At 34.9% G+C, this 15,131-nt stretch overlaps 1 protein-coding gene across 2 annotated transcripts; it reads right to left on the reverse strand.

The window, feature by feature from the left end:
• Nucleotides 1–5,584: 5,584 nt before the first annotated feature.
• LOC112796521 (uncharacterized) lies at nucleotides 5,585–11,883 on the reverse strand. Of its 2 annotated transcripts, none has more exons than XM_072235344.1 (9): nucleotides 11,306–11,883; nucleotides 10,897–10,993; nucleotides 10,715–10,799; nucleotides 10,297–10,380; nucleotides 8,583–8,669; nucleotides 8,425–8,493; nucleotides 7,306–7,352; nucleotides 6,323–7,039; nucleotides 5,585–6,029 (listed from the first exon to the last, which is right to left on the reverse strand). In XM_072235344.1, the coding sequence occupies exons 1-9, from the start codon at nucleotides 11,649–11,651 to the stop codon at nucleotides 5,663–5,665; spliced, it is 1,899 nt and encodes a 632-aa protein (XP_072091445.1). In that variant the 5' UTR covers nucleotides 11,652–11,883; the 3' UTR covers nucleotides 5,585–5,662. The 2 variants fall into 2 exon arrangements, with proteins under 2 accessions (XP_072091445.1, XP_072091444.1); XM_072235343.1 differs by having other exon boundaries at nucleotides 5,585–6,032.
• Nucleotides 11,884–15,131: the final 3,248 nt, after the last annotated feature.

Here is a 15,131-nt window from a genome sequence, read left to right on the forward strand (position 1 = left end):
TTTATAGTTTCATATTCGTTTCTTGTTCTGTTTTGAAAGTTTTTATTTTGCCCTAGTGATTTTATTTATGCATTTCTGTTGTTGTTGGTCAATGTGAGAATTTTATGAAGTGTATTGTGTTTGTGTAACAGTTTGGTCGAGAGATGAGCTATTTTAGTGTCAAGATACACCATGGGGGGAAGTTTGGGTTTGATGGTGAACCTTTACACTATGTGGGGGTGAGACTTCGATAGTGGACTACTGTGATGAAGATAGGTGGAGCAGGTTCGAGGCTATGGAGATAGTGCTCGAACAGGGATATGTGGTAGAGAATATCGCTGCAATGTGGTATAAGTCTCTGAACGATGAAACAGATGTAGGGTTGAGGATGCTTCCCACAGACAAGGATGCCATGGACATGGCTAGAATTGGAATGAGGGACAACATGGTGGAGCTTTTTGTTGTTCACAAAGATGCTGCTGCTACTACTAGGAAAGGCTGCACTATTGAGGAAGTTGAAGAGATAGATGGTGATGAGGCTGCTGCACCCACTGCAGACACTATTGGGCCTGGTCCAATTGTGTTGCACAAGGCCCAATCTCTTGCTCAGGCCAAGGTGGGTGAGAAGCCCAATGTGGTGACAAAAGCCCAGAATGATGTGCTGGAGGATGGTGATGAAGAGAGGTCAGAGGGGTCAGATTTCTCAGGTGATGAAGAATCTGAGGATGATGACTACCAGCCAGGAATTGATGATGAGGGGGACAGTGATGAACAATGGAGTGAAAATAGCTTTGGAGATACTGATCTGCAGGTTGCATTTGATGACAGCGATGATGATTGGAATGCTGATGGGGGTTTGTATGATGTTGAAGTCACAACTACAAAAGATCCTCAAAGGCCGAAACAGAGTGTTCCAACTGAAAGAGAACAAGGAGAGCAAAGTGGCAGTGTTAATAAGGGTAAAGAGCAAGTGGTGGCTGCTGGATTAAGGGATGAGGATGATGGGTATGACAGTGAGGGGTTGTGGGATGTCCCTATAAGTGATGATGAAGGGGATCCCTTGTTCAGGAGGTACCCGGTGTATAAGGGATTGAAGAATATGAAGGAGTATAAATGGGAGGTTGGGACAATGTACGTAGATAGGAATGCTTTTAAGGAATGTGTAACGAGCTATGCCGTGCACAGTGGCAGAGGAATATGGTTCTCGAAGTGTGATAGCCACAGGTGCAAAGCTGTTTGCAAAGAAGGCTGCAAGTGGTTTGCTTACTGCCATAAGATGAAGAGAGAGGATTCATGGCAACTGACAAGCTGTTACAAAAAACACACATGCTCTAAGGCCACCAAGATTGGTATAATGAGTTCTCAGTGGCTAAGTAAGGCTTTTATGAAGAAGATCTGTGAAAACCCGAAAGTCAAGTTGAGAAGTTTGATAAAGAAGGCTCATAGCAAGTGGAATGTGGATCTCACAATGACCAAAGCTGCCAGAGTGAAGCAGCAAGCCCTGGATGAAATTAATGGTACCTATGGAGAGCAATATAGGAGGATTCATGACTATGCTGCGGAGTTACTGAGGTCTAATCCAGGGTCCACTGTTCAGATACAAGTGGAGAGTCTTCCTGAATTTGAGCTAGAGACACCACCTCCTGGTACGGACCTGAGACCATGATTTCAGAGGATCTATATCTGCTTGGAAGCTTGTAAACGGAGTTTCATGGTGTGCAGACCCATGATTGGCCTTGATGGATGCTTCATCAAGACTCCATATGGGGGTCAATTGCTAACAGCAATTGGATGGGACCCCAATGATCAGATCCTGCCAATTGCCTATGCTGTTGTTGAAGCAGAGACGAAAGATTCGTGGAGATGGTTTTTGTTGAATCTGTGTGATGATTTGGGAGTTGATAAGATCAGATGGTGTACATTCATGAGCGACCAACAAAAGGTAACTCTCAACCTAAACTTGTGTAATTAATTCTTTCTTTAATTCATGTCTTGTTGTTATTGACTGGTGATGTTTTTAAATTCTGCTTCAAAGGGATTGATCCCAACCTTCGATGAGTTGCTGCCTGGCATAGACCACCGTTTTTGTGTCAGGCACTTATATAGCAACTTCAGAAAAAGGTTCCCAGGTGTTCAGCTAAAGATGATGATGTGGAAGGCTGCAAAGGCAACATATGTCCAGGAATGGGAGAGGAGGATGAAGGAGATTCAGCGGGTTGATCAAGGAGCTTATAATCATCTCATGGAGATCCCTGCCAAGTATTGGAGCAAGTCCAGGTTTAATTATTTTCCTAGAGTTGATACACTTGTTAACAACATGTGTGAGTGTTTTAACTCTGTTATTGTAGAGGCTAGAGAGAAACCAATTGTGTCTATGCTAGAAGACATTAGGGTTTATCTAATGAATAGGTGGTCTGATAACAGGCAAAGTATAGTAACATATGCCGGAAAAATATTGCCAAAAATAAACAAGAAAATTGAAAGGGAGTTTGATAAGGGTGGGGAGTGGCTGGCCATATATGCTGGTAGGGACAAATATGAAGTGTCTAGCAGTCAGGGTAATAGAGCCAAGTTTGTTGTGGACTTAAACTTACATGAGTGCTCCTGTAGAAAATTTCAACTAACAGGTTACCCTTGTGAGCATGCCATGAGCTGCATTAGGAAAATGTGTCTAGATGTTAAGAACTATGTCAACAAGTGTTATAGGAAAGAGACCTACGTGGACTGCTACCAACATGTAATCTACCCATTGAATGGACCAAATCTCTGGTCCCGGACTGAGAATGATGATGTGCTGCCACCAGTGTTTAGGAAACCAATAGGACGCCCAAAACTGAGGAGGAACAAGACTGGTGATGAGCCACGCAACAATGGACCACTGTCTAAGTTAGCCAGGACTGGACAGCAACAAAAATGTTCATATTGTTTTGCACTTGGTCACAACAAAAGAACCTGCCCTAGAAAACGTAAGATGGAGGCCGCAGCAAATAAGGTAAAGTTGTTATTGTCAATTTGATTTGAATTCCTTACATGTGAATGTTTATACTGTCCCATTAACCCAATTTGTTGTTACTGTTTATAGCAGAATGCAACTGCACAATCCAAGAAAGGGGCCAAGAAAGGGGCTGGCACAACTAGGACTCCAAAACCCAACAAGATCCCTGCCAAGACAACAACACAGCCAGCAACAAGAGTTCATCCAAAGAGGAAGAGCAGTACACAAGTTGGAGGAAGCCAGGAGTCACAGACATCATCCAAGAGAGCTAGATGCAGCAGCAGTGTCAGTCAACCACAACCATCAACAGCAACAGTCACTAGCCCATCTAGGAGGACCCTGAGGTTCATGGCAAAAACACCACCTAGGGCCTGGAAGGCATTGGTATGAAGAACATAGTAGATTTTAGTGATTCCATCTGTTTTGTAATGAATCTGTCAATGACCAAGGGCTAATGTCCATGTGATACTTTAGACACCCTACTTTAAGACTACTACTGTCATGTTGATCTCTTTTGTGTTGTTACCTTTTCATGGTTGTATTTAAGGCTTGTTTGGATATTGTTATGGTTAAGAGAAGCTACTTTAAGACTTCTCCATTATCTAATGAATTACATGAATTTTCAGCAGCAAAGTTATGTGAATTGGCAAATTAAGCCTTGTTTTTATTAGTAGATGAAACTGAAATAAACTTGTACAGAGCCAAATAATGTATGTCACAATACAGGAACTCATTGCTATTCATTTCAATCAAAAACCTTACAATGTTTACAGCAAATGGCTTTACAGACACAGCCACAAAAAAATTTCATTCTCTTTACATTACTGTTATCACCCAACTGTATGTCAATTTTTTCAATCCCTAAACAATTGACATTCCCTACAAACCAGGGGACAACAACAGAATGGCAAAAATAAACAAAATGCTAACCCCCTAAACCTCAATTGAGTCGATCACATAGCAGCAGCCCAGCCAGTGTCCATCCAAGAATTCCAACACCAAGTGCCAATGCAAACTTCCTTTCAGCTTTCTGCAGTTCTTCTTTCAACGAGCTTGCTTTGTTCTTCAGTCTTTGAATTTGTGGATCTTGTCCTTCAGGCTCTGCCCAAGCAAAATAATCGCATCCATCTCCTATCTGTTCTCAACCAAACCAACACGAACACACCAGCACGAACACACCAAACACTTCAGATCCTTCAAACACTAACACCCAATGCTATTTTCAAACAGGAGACAGAAAAGATGAGACTCACCTGAAAGTTGACGCAGCCCCAGAATCTTCTTCCTGGGTTCTCCGCTGTAGATGACGTGCGCAATACCGGTCTCTCTCCACAGAAGCAAGTCCTCCTTCTCCCACGACTCTTGGTGCTGCTACGCGAACCTTGGGAGGACGACTGGGTAGCCATTCTCAGCAGACGAAGAACATCATCTTTGGGGATTAGGGTTTACTTATTGGACTGGGCAGCATTTCATTTTCCTTTTTTTTTCCTGCTTCCAATTCCAACTGTTAACTACAGGCAAACTGCCAACTTTGCCACGTCGGACACGGCGTCAATAATTTGACACCCACTTAACGGAAGGACTTGATTGATGCAAATCAAATCTTTTTAGGATTTAAATAGAACAGTTTAAACGTTGGGGACTAAAATAGAATTCACCCCAAACGTAGGGGACCAAAATAATAGTTTACCCTTATTGTTATCTCTATTCTTGTACGTATCTGAATACATAGCATATGGTGTACGTTGGACAATTGCTTATATGAGACACAAATACTTAGATGTTGTGTTTGTGCTTCATAGTCCATTTTCGTAATCAATTTATTGAATAAGATTTGGTAAAATGATCATTACGTTTGGTGCTATTTTGTAGTGTCCCCCCGTTAGTTAGCTGCAGTTATGCCCTATTAAATTTGGGATTAATTACCAAATATGCATTCAAATGATTTAAATACTAACAAAAATAATCTTGAAAAAACAATACCTCCATCTAAGAACAAAGGCATCACTTAGGAGAGCGATGAACAATACAAACTAAAGGTAAAATAAACGCATCAAAAAAAAATTGATCAAAACAAGCTCAAATATTTTAAGGGAAACTATCAAAATATTACATATCTAGAGACTAAAAATATATTTAAACCTGTAATTAATATTCTTGTTATCCCGTGTCAAGCATTAGCCTGATGTTTGTTAAAATAAACTCTTAATTACTAATTTGCAATGTAAATATTCCATTGTTTATTGTGTTTAATATTATTATATGAAGAGTAAAACTGAACATTTAAATATTATATTAAAATGTGAAATAAACTCTTACACGGGCTTAAGATTAGAAAATTAACACCTTCAGTAACATTTTTATTGATTTCCGGTTGAATTATAATATATTATATTCGATCATTTGTGGAATCATAGTTCATAAATATCTTCCACTTGCTCATGTGGAGCACTCGTTTTCTTTTCATCAAAATAATTTTATAGTGGCTTTATGATCTCTTTTTTCTGGGGTTTTAGGTTCTAGTGTTTTACCGTACCATAGAGGATGATAGAGTTTACACATTAATAATGTAAACCAAAGTCCACATTATTCAATGCCACAAAGTTCAAGTTACTATAACAGCATGAGTGCATGACATCCTCTTAAAGTTAAATTAAATGATCACATTCGTTAACAATTCAAGTCTTCTCACACAGGTAATGGAGAAACTAGAAAATCAGGTTGACGTCTCTGTAGCAATATCCCACAATAGGGACACAATGGTTTTGAGGAAACTGCTCGAGACAAAGATTTGGTTACAAAATCAGAATCAAACTGAGACGAAGACATTCGAAAAAGTGGGTCAGGCGCCAACCTAAACGCCACCCTATGGCAGCACACACAAAACCACAGTGGGATACTAGGGCAAACCTGCATACTAACGGCGCATCTTGATAACTTATGCCGCTTATCATTGCTGCCACTGCCTGAAGTTTTGCCTTGACATAAACCAAACTCTGGGGACTCAAATGGAACTGATGCTGAACAATAACTGCATGACTCCACAGCTGAACATCTACTGGACAGAAATAATCATGAGAAATGAACAAAAAATTTGAAACTATCATATTTGATGTACTGAGTAATGATTTTGCAGCATTGTGGAATTTAGTTAAAGCAGTTTTCTATTGCACAAGGAAACTTTAGCAAGAAATTACCAAGACAATGATGAATAATAAAAGCATTAATTAAATGATTCCAAGTTTCCAACTTTTCAATATTTAACCACCTTAGTGGTCAGGTAATCAGTAAATGATTTTAACATGCAGCGATATAATTCAAAATTGAAACTCTAGTACTAAATATTACCTTTTCTCATTGGTAACCTCTGATGCAATGGATTTCAACTCGCCACGTACATGATCGTTGTTTAGCGCAATCCATTGTTCCATTTGTGCTAGTCCAACAGGATACCAATGACCAGTTTGGAAAGGAGTTGCCCCTGGACGGGACTTGCTAGTTTGAGAAGCACAAAAACTAAAACCGACAAGCCTTTCACGGAGTTCTCTTTCACTGCTTCCAAGAATTGCTATCCACTTGGTTACTTGTTCGTCCATAGAACAGCATTCCCCTTTAGTGTTTTGAACTTCGCTGGATATTCGTGTGATTTCATCAGCATCCAGCTGCGCCAACATTACTCGTCTACAAATTATATTGAGCAAGTGTAGCATGCGAGAAGGAACACCTGACAAACTTGAAGAGACCTGCAGTAAAGTCTTTTCATTGGGAAGGTCCGTATGAAATCCCGGAAAAGACAGAGAGATCCACTTGATGAGTAAATGCTCTACATATCTTGGCATGCTGACCTTGAAGTCCAATAATGCCAAAATTATATCCAAAAGAACTAGGGGCCTATCAAGACACTGATATTGGTTCAAAGACCATATGATATTGGAACCCCAATTGGTTAAATCTTTCTCTGCCAAACCGGAAAGTTCTTCAGTGTAAAATGGAACAGGACGATTCAAGCAAATATCCACATGTAGCCCACCAATCCAATGGTATTCAATAGCTGCTCTCAGTACCCTGCTCATGGTTCAAGAATACAAATATCACAATTGCATATTTGTGGAATTTTTTCATTGAAACTTCATTAGCAAAAGACAAAAGGAGAAAGAAAACAAATACTTAGTAGGAAAATAACTATTGACATGTATTCAAGATTGGTTCAAAACACTAATTATTTGGGTAATTATACACTTTTTTATCTCCAAACTATTCCCCCCTTCTCTTCGCACACAGCCAAAACAGAATGCCAAAAGGGGAACATAGGCTGAGAAATCATTTTGTACCTTCCTTCATACATTCGATTCAGTTTCTCAACATCAAAGCAATGAACCTGCAATAAACAAGTATAAATACTCAATAGCAACCTCATATAGTCAAAGAAGAAAAATTAAACTTCTAAATATTCTTGCAGCATATGCCTGGTTGAGGAATTAAAAGATAAAATAAAATTAGAGGTAGGAACTTCAAATTAACATGAATTATCTTCTTTTAAATTAGGGCTAACAAATCAATGCTAAACTCTAAGGTGACTGCTTCTATTAGTGAATGCATTGGCTAAATAGAAAATTGGATTAAACAACTAAAAAAATTTGAACAGCTGTGGAAAGATACTACTGATGTGATCAGTAAGAATATCATTCAATAGCTGTGATTCAGATTTCAGACAACAGGTAGGGAAAACAGATTCAAACCAGAGAATATTATGATTATGTCCCAACAAAAGGGCCAGAGCAACATGCTTTGAATTAATAGAAGAATGATTTAGATATTCTGGATAAATGCATAAAACTTCCAGAAAGCCAAGATCATTTTTTAGCTTGGGAATCACGCACACTTATTTGGAATCAATAAAACAAATTCAGAAGAGGAAAAAAAAAGAAGAAAGAAAAACAACACTATTAAGTTCCCCCCTTGAGCATTTGCTTCACTCATCACACATGGTTTAGTTAACGTTGCAAAATGAATGCAAAGAACAATGTTAGAACTGGTAGTTAGAAAGGGGAAAAAATGAGAAACAATCTGTTCATCTGTCCATCAATATACGAAGTTACTAATATGAGGAAGACTTAGAGCTCCTCTACTCACTAACAAATGTCAAAAGACCCCTACCTAATCCCTATCTCTGATTGAGATTCCCTATATAGTGACAAGGTTCCTTGAACACAACAAGTACTAGATAGCTAAATGTTCTTAAAAATAGCATCTATAAGATGATTGCTAGTTCATTCTCTGTTTCTTGCTTTTTTCATATTCAAGGATGATGGGATATACAAAATTCCTAGATTTTTGGGCACTGCCTTTAATTTTTGTCTGGGCAATCAAGAATCCTGTACCTTTGGACAATGCACACAGGGTATATACAAGTGAAAAGATTTTTCTGAAAATAAAAGAAAATACCATACAGTAGCGACGACAAGATTTCCAGGTGAAACTGCTGCACCAAGGCATGAATCATATACATCATCTGAAGCCTGCAAGGAAAAAGGTGCATGTCTGCTTAAGGGGTGGAAATGGCAGAAGTCATATGAAAAGAGAGTAAAAAAGGACAAAAATAACATACGCTGGATGAATTGTTATTATGAGGCATATGAACAGGTACTTCATCTAGGCATCTATCGCGCAAAATCCAGCTACGCACTAAATTATCCTACAAATATTTAAAAAAACAATCACGACTAAATCCCCATATGGTCCTTGAGATTCACGGCTTTCATTATTTTAGTCTCTCATATTCAAAATTCACTATACTGGTCCCCGAGATTCAGCTTCAGGCACCATATTGGTCCCTGGACCCTTTCCGACGTTGAGTCTACGAACGAAATGCTAAGCTAGCTTTGACTTGCCACGCTAAACACAGGGCTAAATGACGTCGTTTTATTTTAGGGCTTGAACAAGGCGAAAATGAGATTGTTTTGGAGAATGAGGAGAGATAAAACAATTTGCACATCATATAAACTTTTCTTCATCTTCTCGTTTTTGCCTTGTTTAAGTGCCAAAACTAAATGACAGCATTAAGCCCTATGTCCAGCGTGGCAAGTCAGAGCCAGCTCAACACTTTGTTTCCTGACCTAATGCTGGAAAGGGTCCAAGGACCAATATGGTACCTAGTGCTGGATCTCGGAGACCAATGTAGTAAATTTTGGATTTGAGGGACTAAAATGGTGAAAGCTGTGAATCTAGAGAACCACTTTGGGGATTTAATCAACCAATCACCAGTCAAAAATACATAATACAGATATTAAACTACTGATTAGATATGCTAAAATTAAACAGGAAGGAATTGCAACATTATAGTGAACATATTTTAAAGACTGATTTGCTAATATCATGCAGTAAAGGAGACCATGAAACAACAATTGAGCTTAGCACTGCGCTGCGAGTAGCATATTGATCAGCACTTATCACAGGCAACATGTCGTTCTCGGGAACTGTTTTCAAGGATTTCTTTTTAGGTTTAGCCACAGAATCTATTTCATCTGATGCATTTCTCTGCATGAACAATCTAACTTTAAGTACATAAAATCAAATTAACACAGAATAAAATTGTTTCAGTTAACCACAATTGTTTTAGCTGTAGTTAAGAAGGGGAGCCTCGGAGCAGCGGATGAGTTGTCTCCACGTGACCTCAAGGTCACGGGTTCAAGCCGTGGAAACAGCCACTGATATAATTATCAGGTTAGGCTGCGTACATTACAACCTTGGTTGCGGCCCTTTCCCGGACCCTGCGTTAAACGCGGGACGCTTGTGCACCGGGTTTTAGCTGTAGTTAACTATGATTTACAGTTAAAAAAAATGATGAGAATGAATGTACAACTTATTATAGAAAAACCATAGTTTATACTACCAACAAGAAAAATGGCCATTTTGTTCATGAAGCATATACGACAAAAGAAAGGATTTTTTATTTTATTTGAAATTAAATCCATATCATATTTAATATATATACTTAAGTATCAGAACAAGCATCGTCATGACTCGATTTCAACAAAAGTCCAATATTAGATTCTCTAGAGACTGTGTGTGGGGTGCGTACATATATAAGTAACATACATCCAGGTCATATAAACTTTGTTAATGTCCCTTTATTTTGAAACAGCATTTTTCAAGTTATTGATTAATCATCTGATCTTTTCTTTTCTGCTGGCATAAAATAGATGATGTCAAAAGATGATATATATCATGAGCACGACTGGTCTCAGAATAACTAATTCTACCCCAAGTAGAGTATGAAAAAAGAAAACCAACCAAGAACATGGATGGATAAGATAACTTACTTTGGAAAACTCTAATGGAGTCCCCGTGCCTTGAAACTCAGTACATTGCAAATATTCAAATAGACGTTCACTAACGTTCACAACCTAAACAAAATAAGAATAGTGGCAGTTGGCAGGCAAGTAAACATGAAAACTATAAACACTTTCTATTTCAGTTCCATAAATGGAAACGCAAAAAGGAATTAGACACAACATACTTTCTATTTTACATATTTACAGCTAACATTTAATTTTTCTCCGAAGATGCTACAAATTACAACTTTTCTCAATCAGATCTGCTTTCAAAAGAAGCAATATCCCTATCCCAATCCCAATATAAATTATGCAGTTCACAGTTTTCAGTTTCATGTTTTCTTTAGGCACACAAAGATGGCATCAGTTCCTATTCCACACGATAAACCACTTTTATTGCACACACCTCAATCCATTCTGAACAGAAATCACAAAAGGGTGGACGATAAACCTTCACGTGTCCTTCGCTAGTGCAAACAGCCAACAAGCACCTGTGAATAATATATATTACTTATCGAATAAAATATCAATTTTGTCATTGAATAGAAATAACTGTGCATCTTTGCTTGCTAATCATCAAATTCTTACCCTGAATTCAAAGAAATGCCAAAATTGGTCGAGGAGGTTATGGTGCCATGTCCAGAATCATTCATTTTAACTCGCCTCCCATCAGAGCTTCCAGTAGCTAACAAAATTTGCGGATTTGAGGAATTATATATGAGGAAACAAAAACAAAATTATGTACCATAACTTTTAGATTCAGGAATGTCTTTATCCACATTCATAGAAATATAGCAACAAAAGCGAGTCAACAATCTCACGTTTAACAAGCTAAAAAACAGTGAATTAAAACTACCTCAAATGCAGTAGTAACCGCAAAGCTAGAGTTCAAAGGAGTTCATGTTCCCCTCACAGTTATTTTATACCAATTATTACACTGCACCCATCCCATTTATAAACCCTAACACGAAAGAAAGGAAAAAGAAACTAAACAAACCAATCAAAGTCCGATCCGAATCGACAGTAATTGGATCAAGACTCAGAGTGGGGCACATCTTCAACGTTATCGCCGTTATCGCTGTTGTTGTTATTGTTGTCGGTAGTGGTGGTTGTTGCTCCGGTTGAGGCGGCGAGGCTGTTCTCCATCTTGAGGCGCTCGAGGGCCTTCTCGTGGGCCCAGGTCTCGATGGTGAGGTCGGGCTTGGCGTTGAGCCCGACGCCGAGGATGACGATGGTGAGGAAGCTGGTGACGTAGCAAGGAAGCTCCCAATCCTCCCACTTGCGGGACTGACCCGGGGGAGGAGGGGTGCGGTTGAAGAGAAGGCCCTTGGGAGTTTCCTCATGGCCCGGGCTTGTCCAGCGGCTAGGCCCGGAGGATGCACCTCCGCGCGTGCGGGTGGATTGAAGGAGGCGGCGGCGGATCATGGCCGATGCGCTCGTGAAAGGTGTTGGAGCTGGCATTGTGGTTTTGCCTATTTTCCTTCTTTTTCTCTCTCCAGAGAGGGAGTATAGTGAGACCTGAAGAGAGAGAATAGTTTTGGCCGAAAAAGAATGAAGTTAGTGAATCTCTCTCGTGTTTGCAAATTGCAATTACTTTTTTTTTCCCTTAAAAAATTAACAGTTTTTTTTCTCTGTTTTTTAATTTTTACAGTAACATTGTTGTTAAATTAAATACGGGTGAACTTTATAGGGTGTGTCTAAAACGAGCTTAACCATTATGTGCTTATTGAATGAGTCATATTTATATAGGCCATAAGATTTTATTAGATGAACTAATATAAAACAAGAGCATTGATGGACTCTAATAAATATAGAATATCCTAGTACATAAATAAATACTTTAAATGGCAATACTTTAAACGGCAACAAAATTTTTTATTTTTAAATAATTAAATATAAAATATATGAGTATTTTTTATTTATTAAAATTAATTATTGCAAAAAAATTTTATAATATTAAAAAATTATATTAAAATAATATTTTAAACTATAACTAACATAAAAATATAAAATAATTAAAATTTTATTTTATATTACTTGAAAAATAATTAGATTATTATATTTAAAATTTATTAACAAAATAAGTTTATTAAATATATTATTATATAATATAATTTTTTATAAAAATATTTTAAAAATATAATTTATTTAAAATATTATATATAATACATGAAAATATTAATTTTTTTATTTTTTTCAATTTTTTTAGAAAAACTTAATAAATAATATAATTTTAAATACATACTTAAATAAAAAAGTTAATTTTTTCATGTATTTTATATAACTTTTTAAATAAATTTTACTTTTACAAATATTTTGATAAAAAAATTATATGATATAATAATATATTTAATAAAGTAATTAGTTAATAAATTTTAAATATTATAATTTAATTATTTGTCAAGTAATATAAAATAAATTTTAATTATTTTATATTCTATATTATAGCTTAAAATATCATTTTAATATTATAAAAATATTTGCATAATAACTAATTTTAATGAATAAAAAAATTTATATTTTTTGTATTTATTTAATTTATATTTTTTTAGAACAAAAAGTTTCTACCTTTATATAGTAAAATATGTGATAATCTTCTTAATATATATTAGGGGTGGCAAGACGGGTCGAGTCCGTCGGGCCGACCCGCCGAACTTGCTAAAAAAGGTGGGTCGGACTAGGATTTAAAACCGGTCAAATTAAAAAAATTTGCCAAACTCACAAAATTTTTATGCAAAATTATTTTATAATATTAAAAGATTATATAAAAATGATATTTTAAATAGTTATACTATAATAGATTTAATATGTTTTCTGATTTCAATGTTATTATATGATTATAATTATTTAATATATAAAAAAATTACTAAATAGTATATATATATAGGGATGGCAAACGGGTCTAAACCCGCCGGGTCGGCCCGCGTAATCCGCCAAAAAAGGCAGACTGGGCTGAAAAATTGGGACCGCCAAATAGCAAAAAAAAAAAGAGGATATTTGGCGGGCTATGCCTGCCATTAGGCGGGGAGGGCTAGGATTTTGGGACCGCCTCACCTAGGCCCGCACCTTAAGGGGGACGGGCCAGTCCGCTCCGCCAACTAAAGTGGGTACAAAATGCTAGTCGTTTGACTTTGTTTTTTTTTTTGAAAAATAAAATTAATTAAAATTAACTAAAAAATAATAATTAAACAATTAATTACAAATAAAAAAATAGTCAAATTATAATATAACTTTTTATCATTATTTTTAAAATTTTTAACTTCAATAAATTTATTTAAAATAATATTTGTCAATAGAACCATCTTTATTTTAAAAAATAAGTCACATAATTTGAATATATATACGAAATTATAAAATAAAATAAATAAAGTCACATAATTAGAAGTTAGAACATATATACATAATTTAGCGAATTTTTTTAATTTGACAGGTTTCAAATTCTATCCCAAACCACATTTTTTAGCGAGTTCGGCGGGCGGCTCGACGAATTCGACCCGTTTTACCACCCCTAATATATATAAAAGAAGATTATCACATATTTTATTATATAAAGATAAAAAATTTTTATTTTAAAAAATATAAAATATAAATACAAAAAATATAAGTTTTTTTATTCATTAAGATTAATTATTACATACAAATTTTTTATAATATTAAAATGATATTTTAAATTACAACATAAAAATATAAAATAAATAAAATTTATTTTATATTACTTGACAAATAATTAGTATATTATATTTAAAATTTATTAACTAATTATTTTGTTAAATATATTATTATATAATATAATTTTTTATCAAAATATTTGTAAAAGTAAATTTTATTTATAACGTTATATATAATACATGAAAATATTAACTTTTTTATTTAGGTATGTTTTTAAATTATATTATTTATTTTGTTTTTCTAAGAAAAATTAAAAAATAAAAAATAATATTTTCATATATTATATATAATATTTTAAATAAATTATTTTTTAAAAATATTTTTATAAAAAATTATATTATATAATAATATCTTTAATAAACGTAGTTAGTTAATAAATTTTGAATATAATAATCTAATTATTTATCAAGTAATATAAAATAAATTTTAATGATTTTATAGTTTTATGTTATTATTTAAAATATTATTTTAATATAATTTTTTAATATTATAAAAAACTTTTGCATAATAATTAATTTTATTAAATAAAAAATACTCATATATTTTATATTTATATATTTTATATTTAGTTATTTAAGAATAAAATATTTTGTTGCCGTTTAAAGTATTGTGTATTAAAATATTGTTATTTAAAGCATTTATTTATGTACTAGAATATTCTATATTTATTAGAGTCTATCAATGCTCTTGTTTTATATTAGCCTTTGATTTTCATCTAATAAAATCTAATGGCCTATATAAATGTGGCTCATTCAATAAGCACATAATGGTTGAGCTCGTTTTAGACATACCCTATAACCCTATGTTGGTCTTTGAAATTGGCCAATTACACTTTCAATTGTCACAATTTAATCTTTGTTGTGATAAGATTAAATAAGATAGATGACCATTATTTAATATGGACGGCTCACATTTTTAAGAGATGAGTTTAATGAGAGTTAAAAATATTACCTCTTGTGTACCTATAAATACATGTGCTGAAGTAAAGAGAATACACATAAAAACAATAAAACACCATTCTCTCTCTTTATACATTATTAATAGTTTCTTTCTCTCTTTTCGTTACTACATATAAATATATGAATCATTTTTATTGAGCTAATTATATTAATGCTAGAGTCTTCTATTTATACTTCTTTAGTTTATATATCGTC

This window comes from Arachis hypogaea, chromosome 4 (assembly GCF_003086295.3).
Source record: "Arachis hypogaea cultivar Tifrunner chromosome 4, arahy.Tifrunner.gnm2.J5K5, whole genome shotgun sequence".
In the NCBI taxonomy this organism is placed as follows: Eukaryota; Viridiplantae; Streptophyta; class Magnoliopsida; order Fabales; family Fabaceae; genus Arachis; species Arachis hypogaea.

Coding starts and splice junctions, on each gene's coding strand:
- LOC112796521 (XM_072235343.1), bottom strand. CDS start 11,651: ATGAGGAAACTCCCAAGGGCCTTCTCTTCAACCGCACCCCTCCTCCCC. Junction 10,381..10,714: donor TCTGTTCAGAATGGATTGAG/GTGTGTGCAATA, acceptor TATTTTGTTTAG/GTTGTGAACGTTAGTGAACG. Junction 7,040..7,305: donor AATCGAATGTATGAAGGAAG/GTACAAAATGAT, acceptor AACCATGAGCAG/GGTACTGAGAGCAGCTATTG.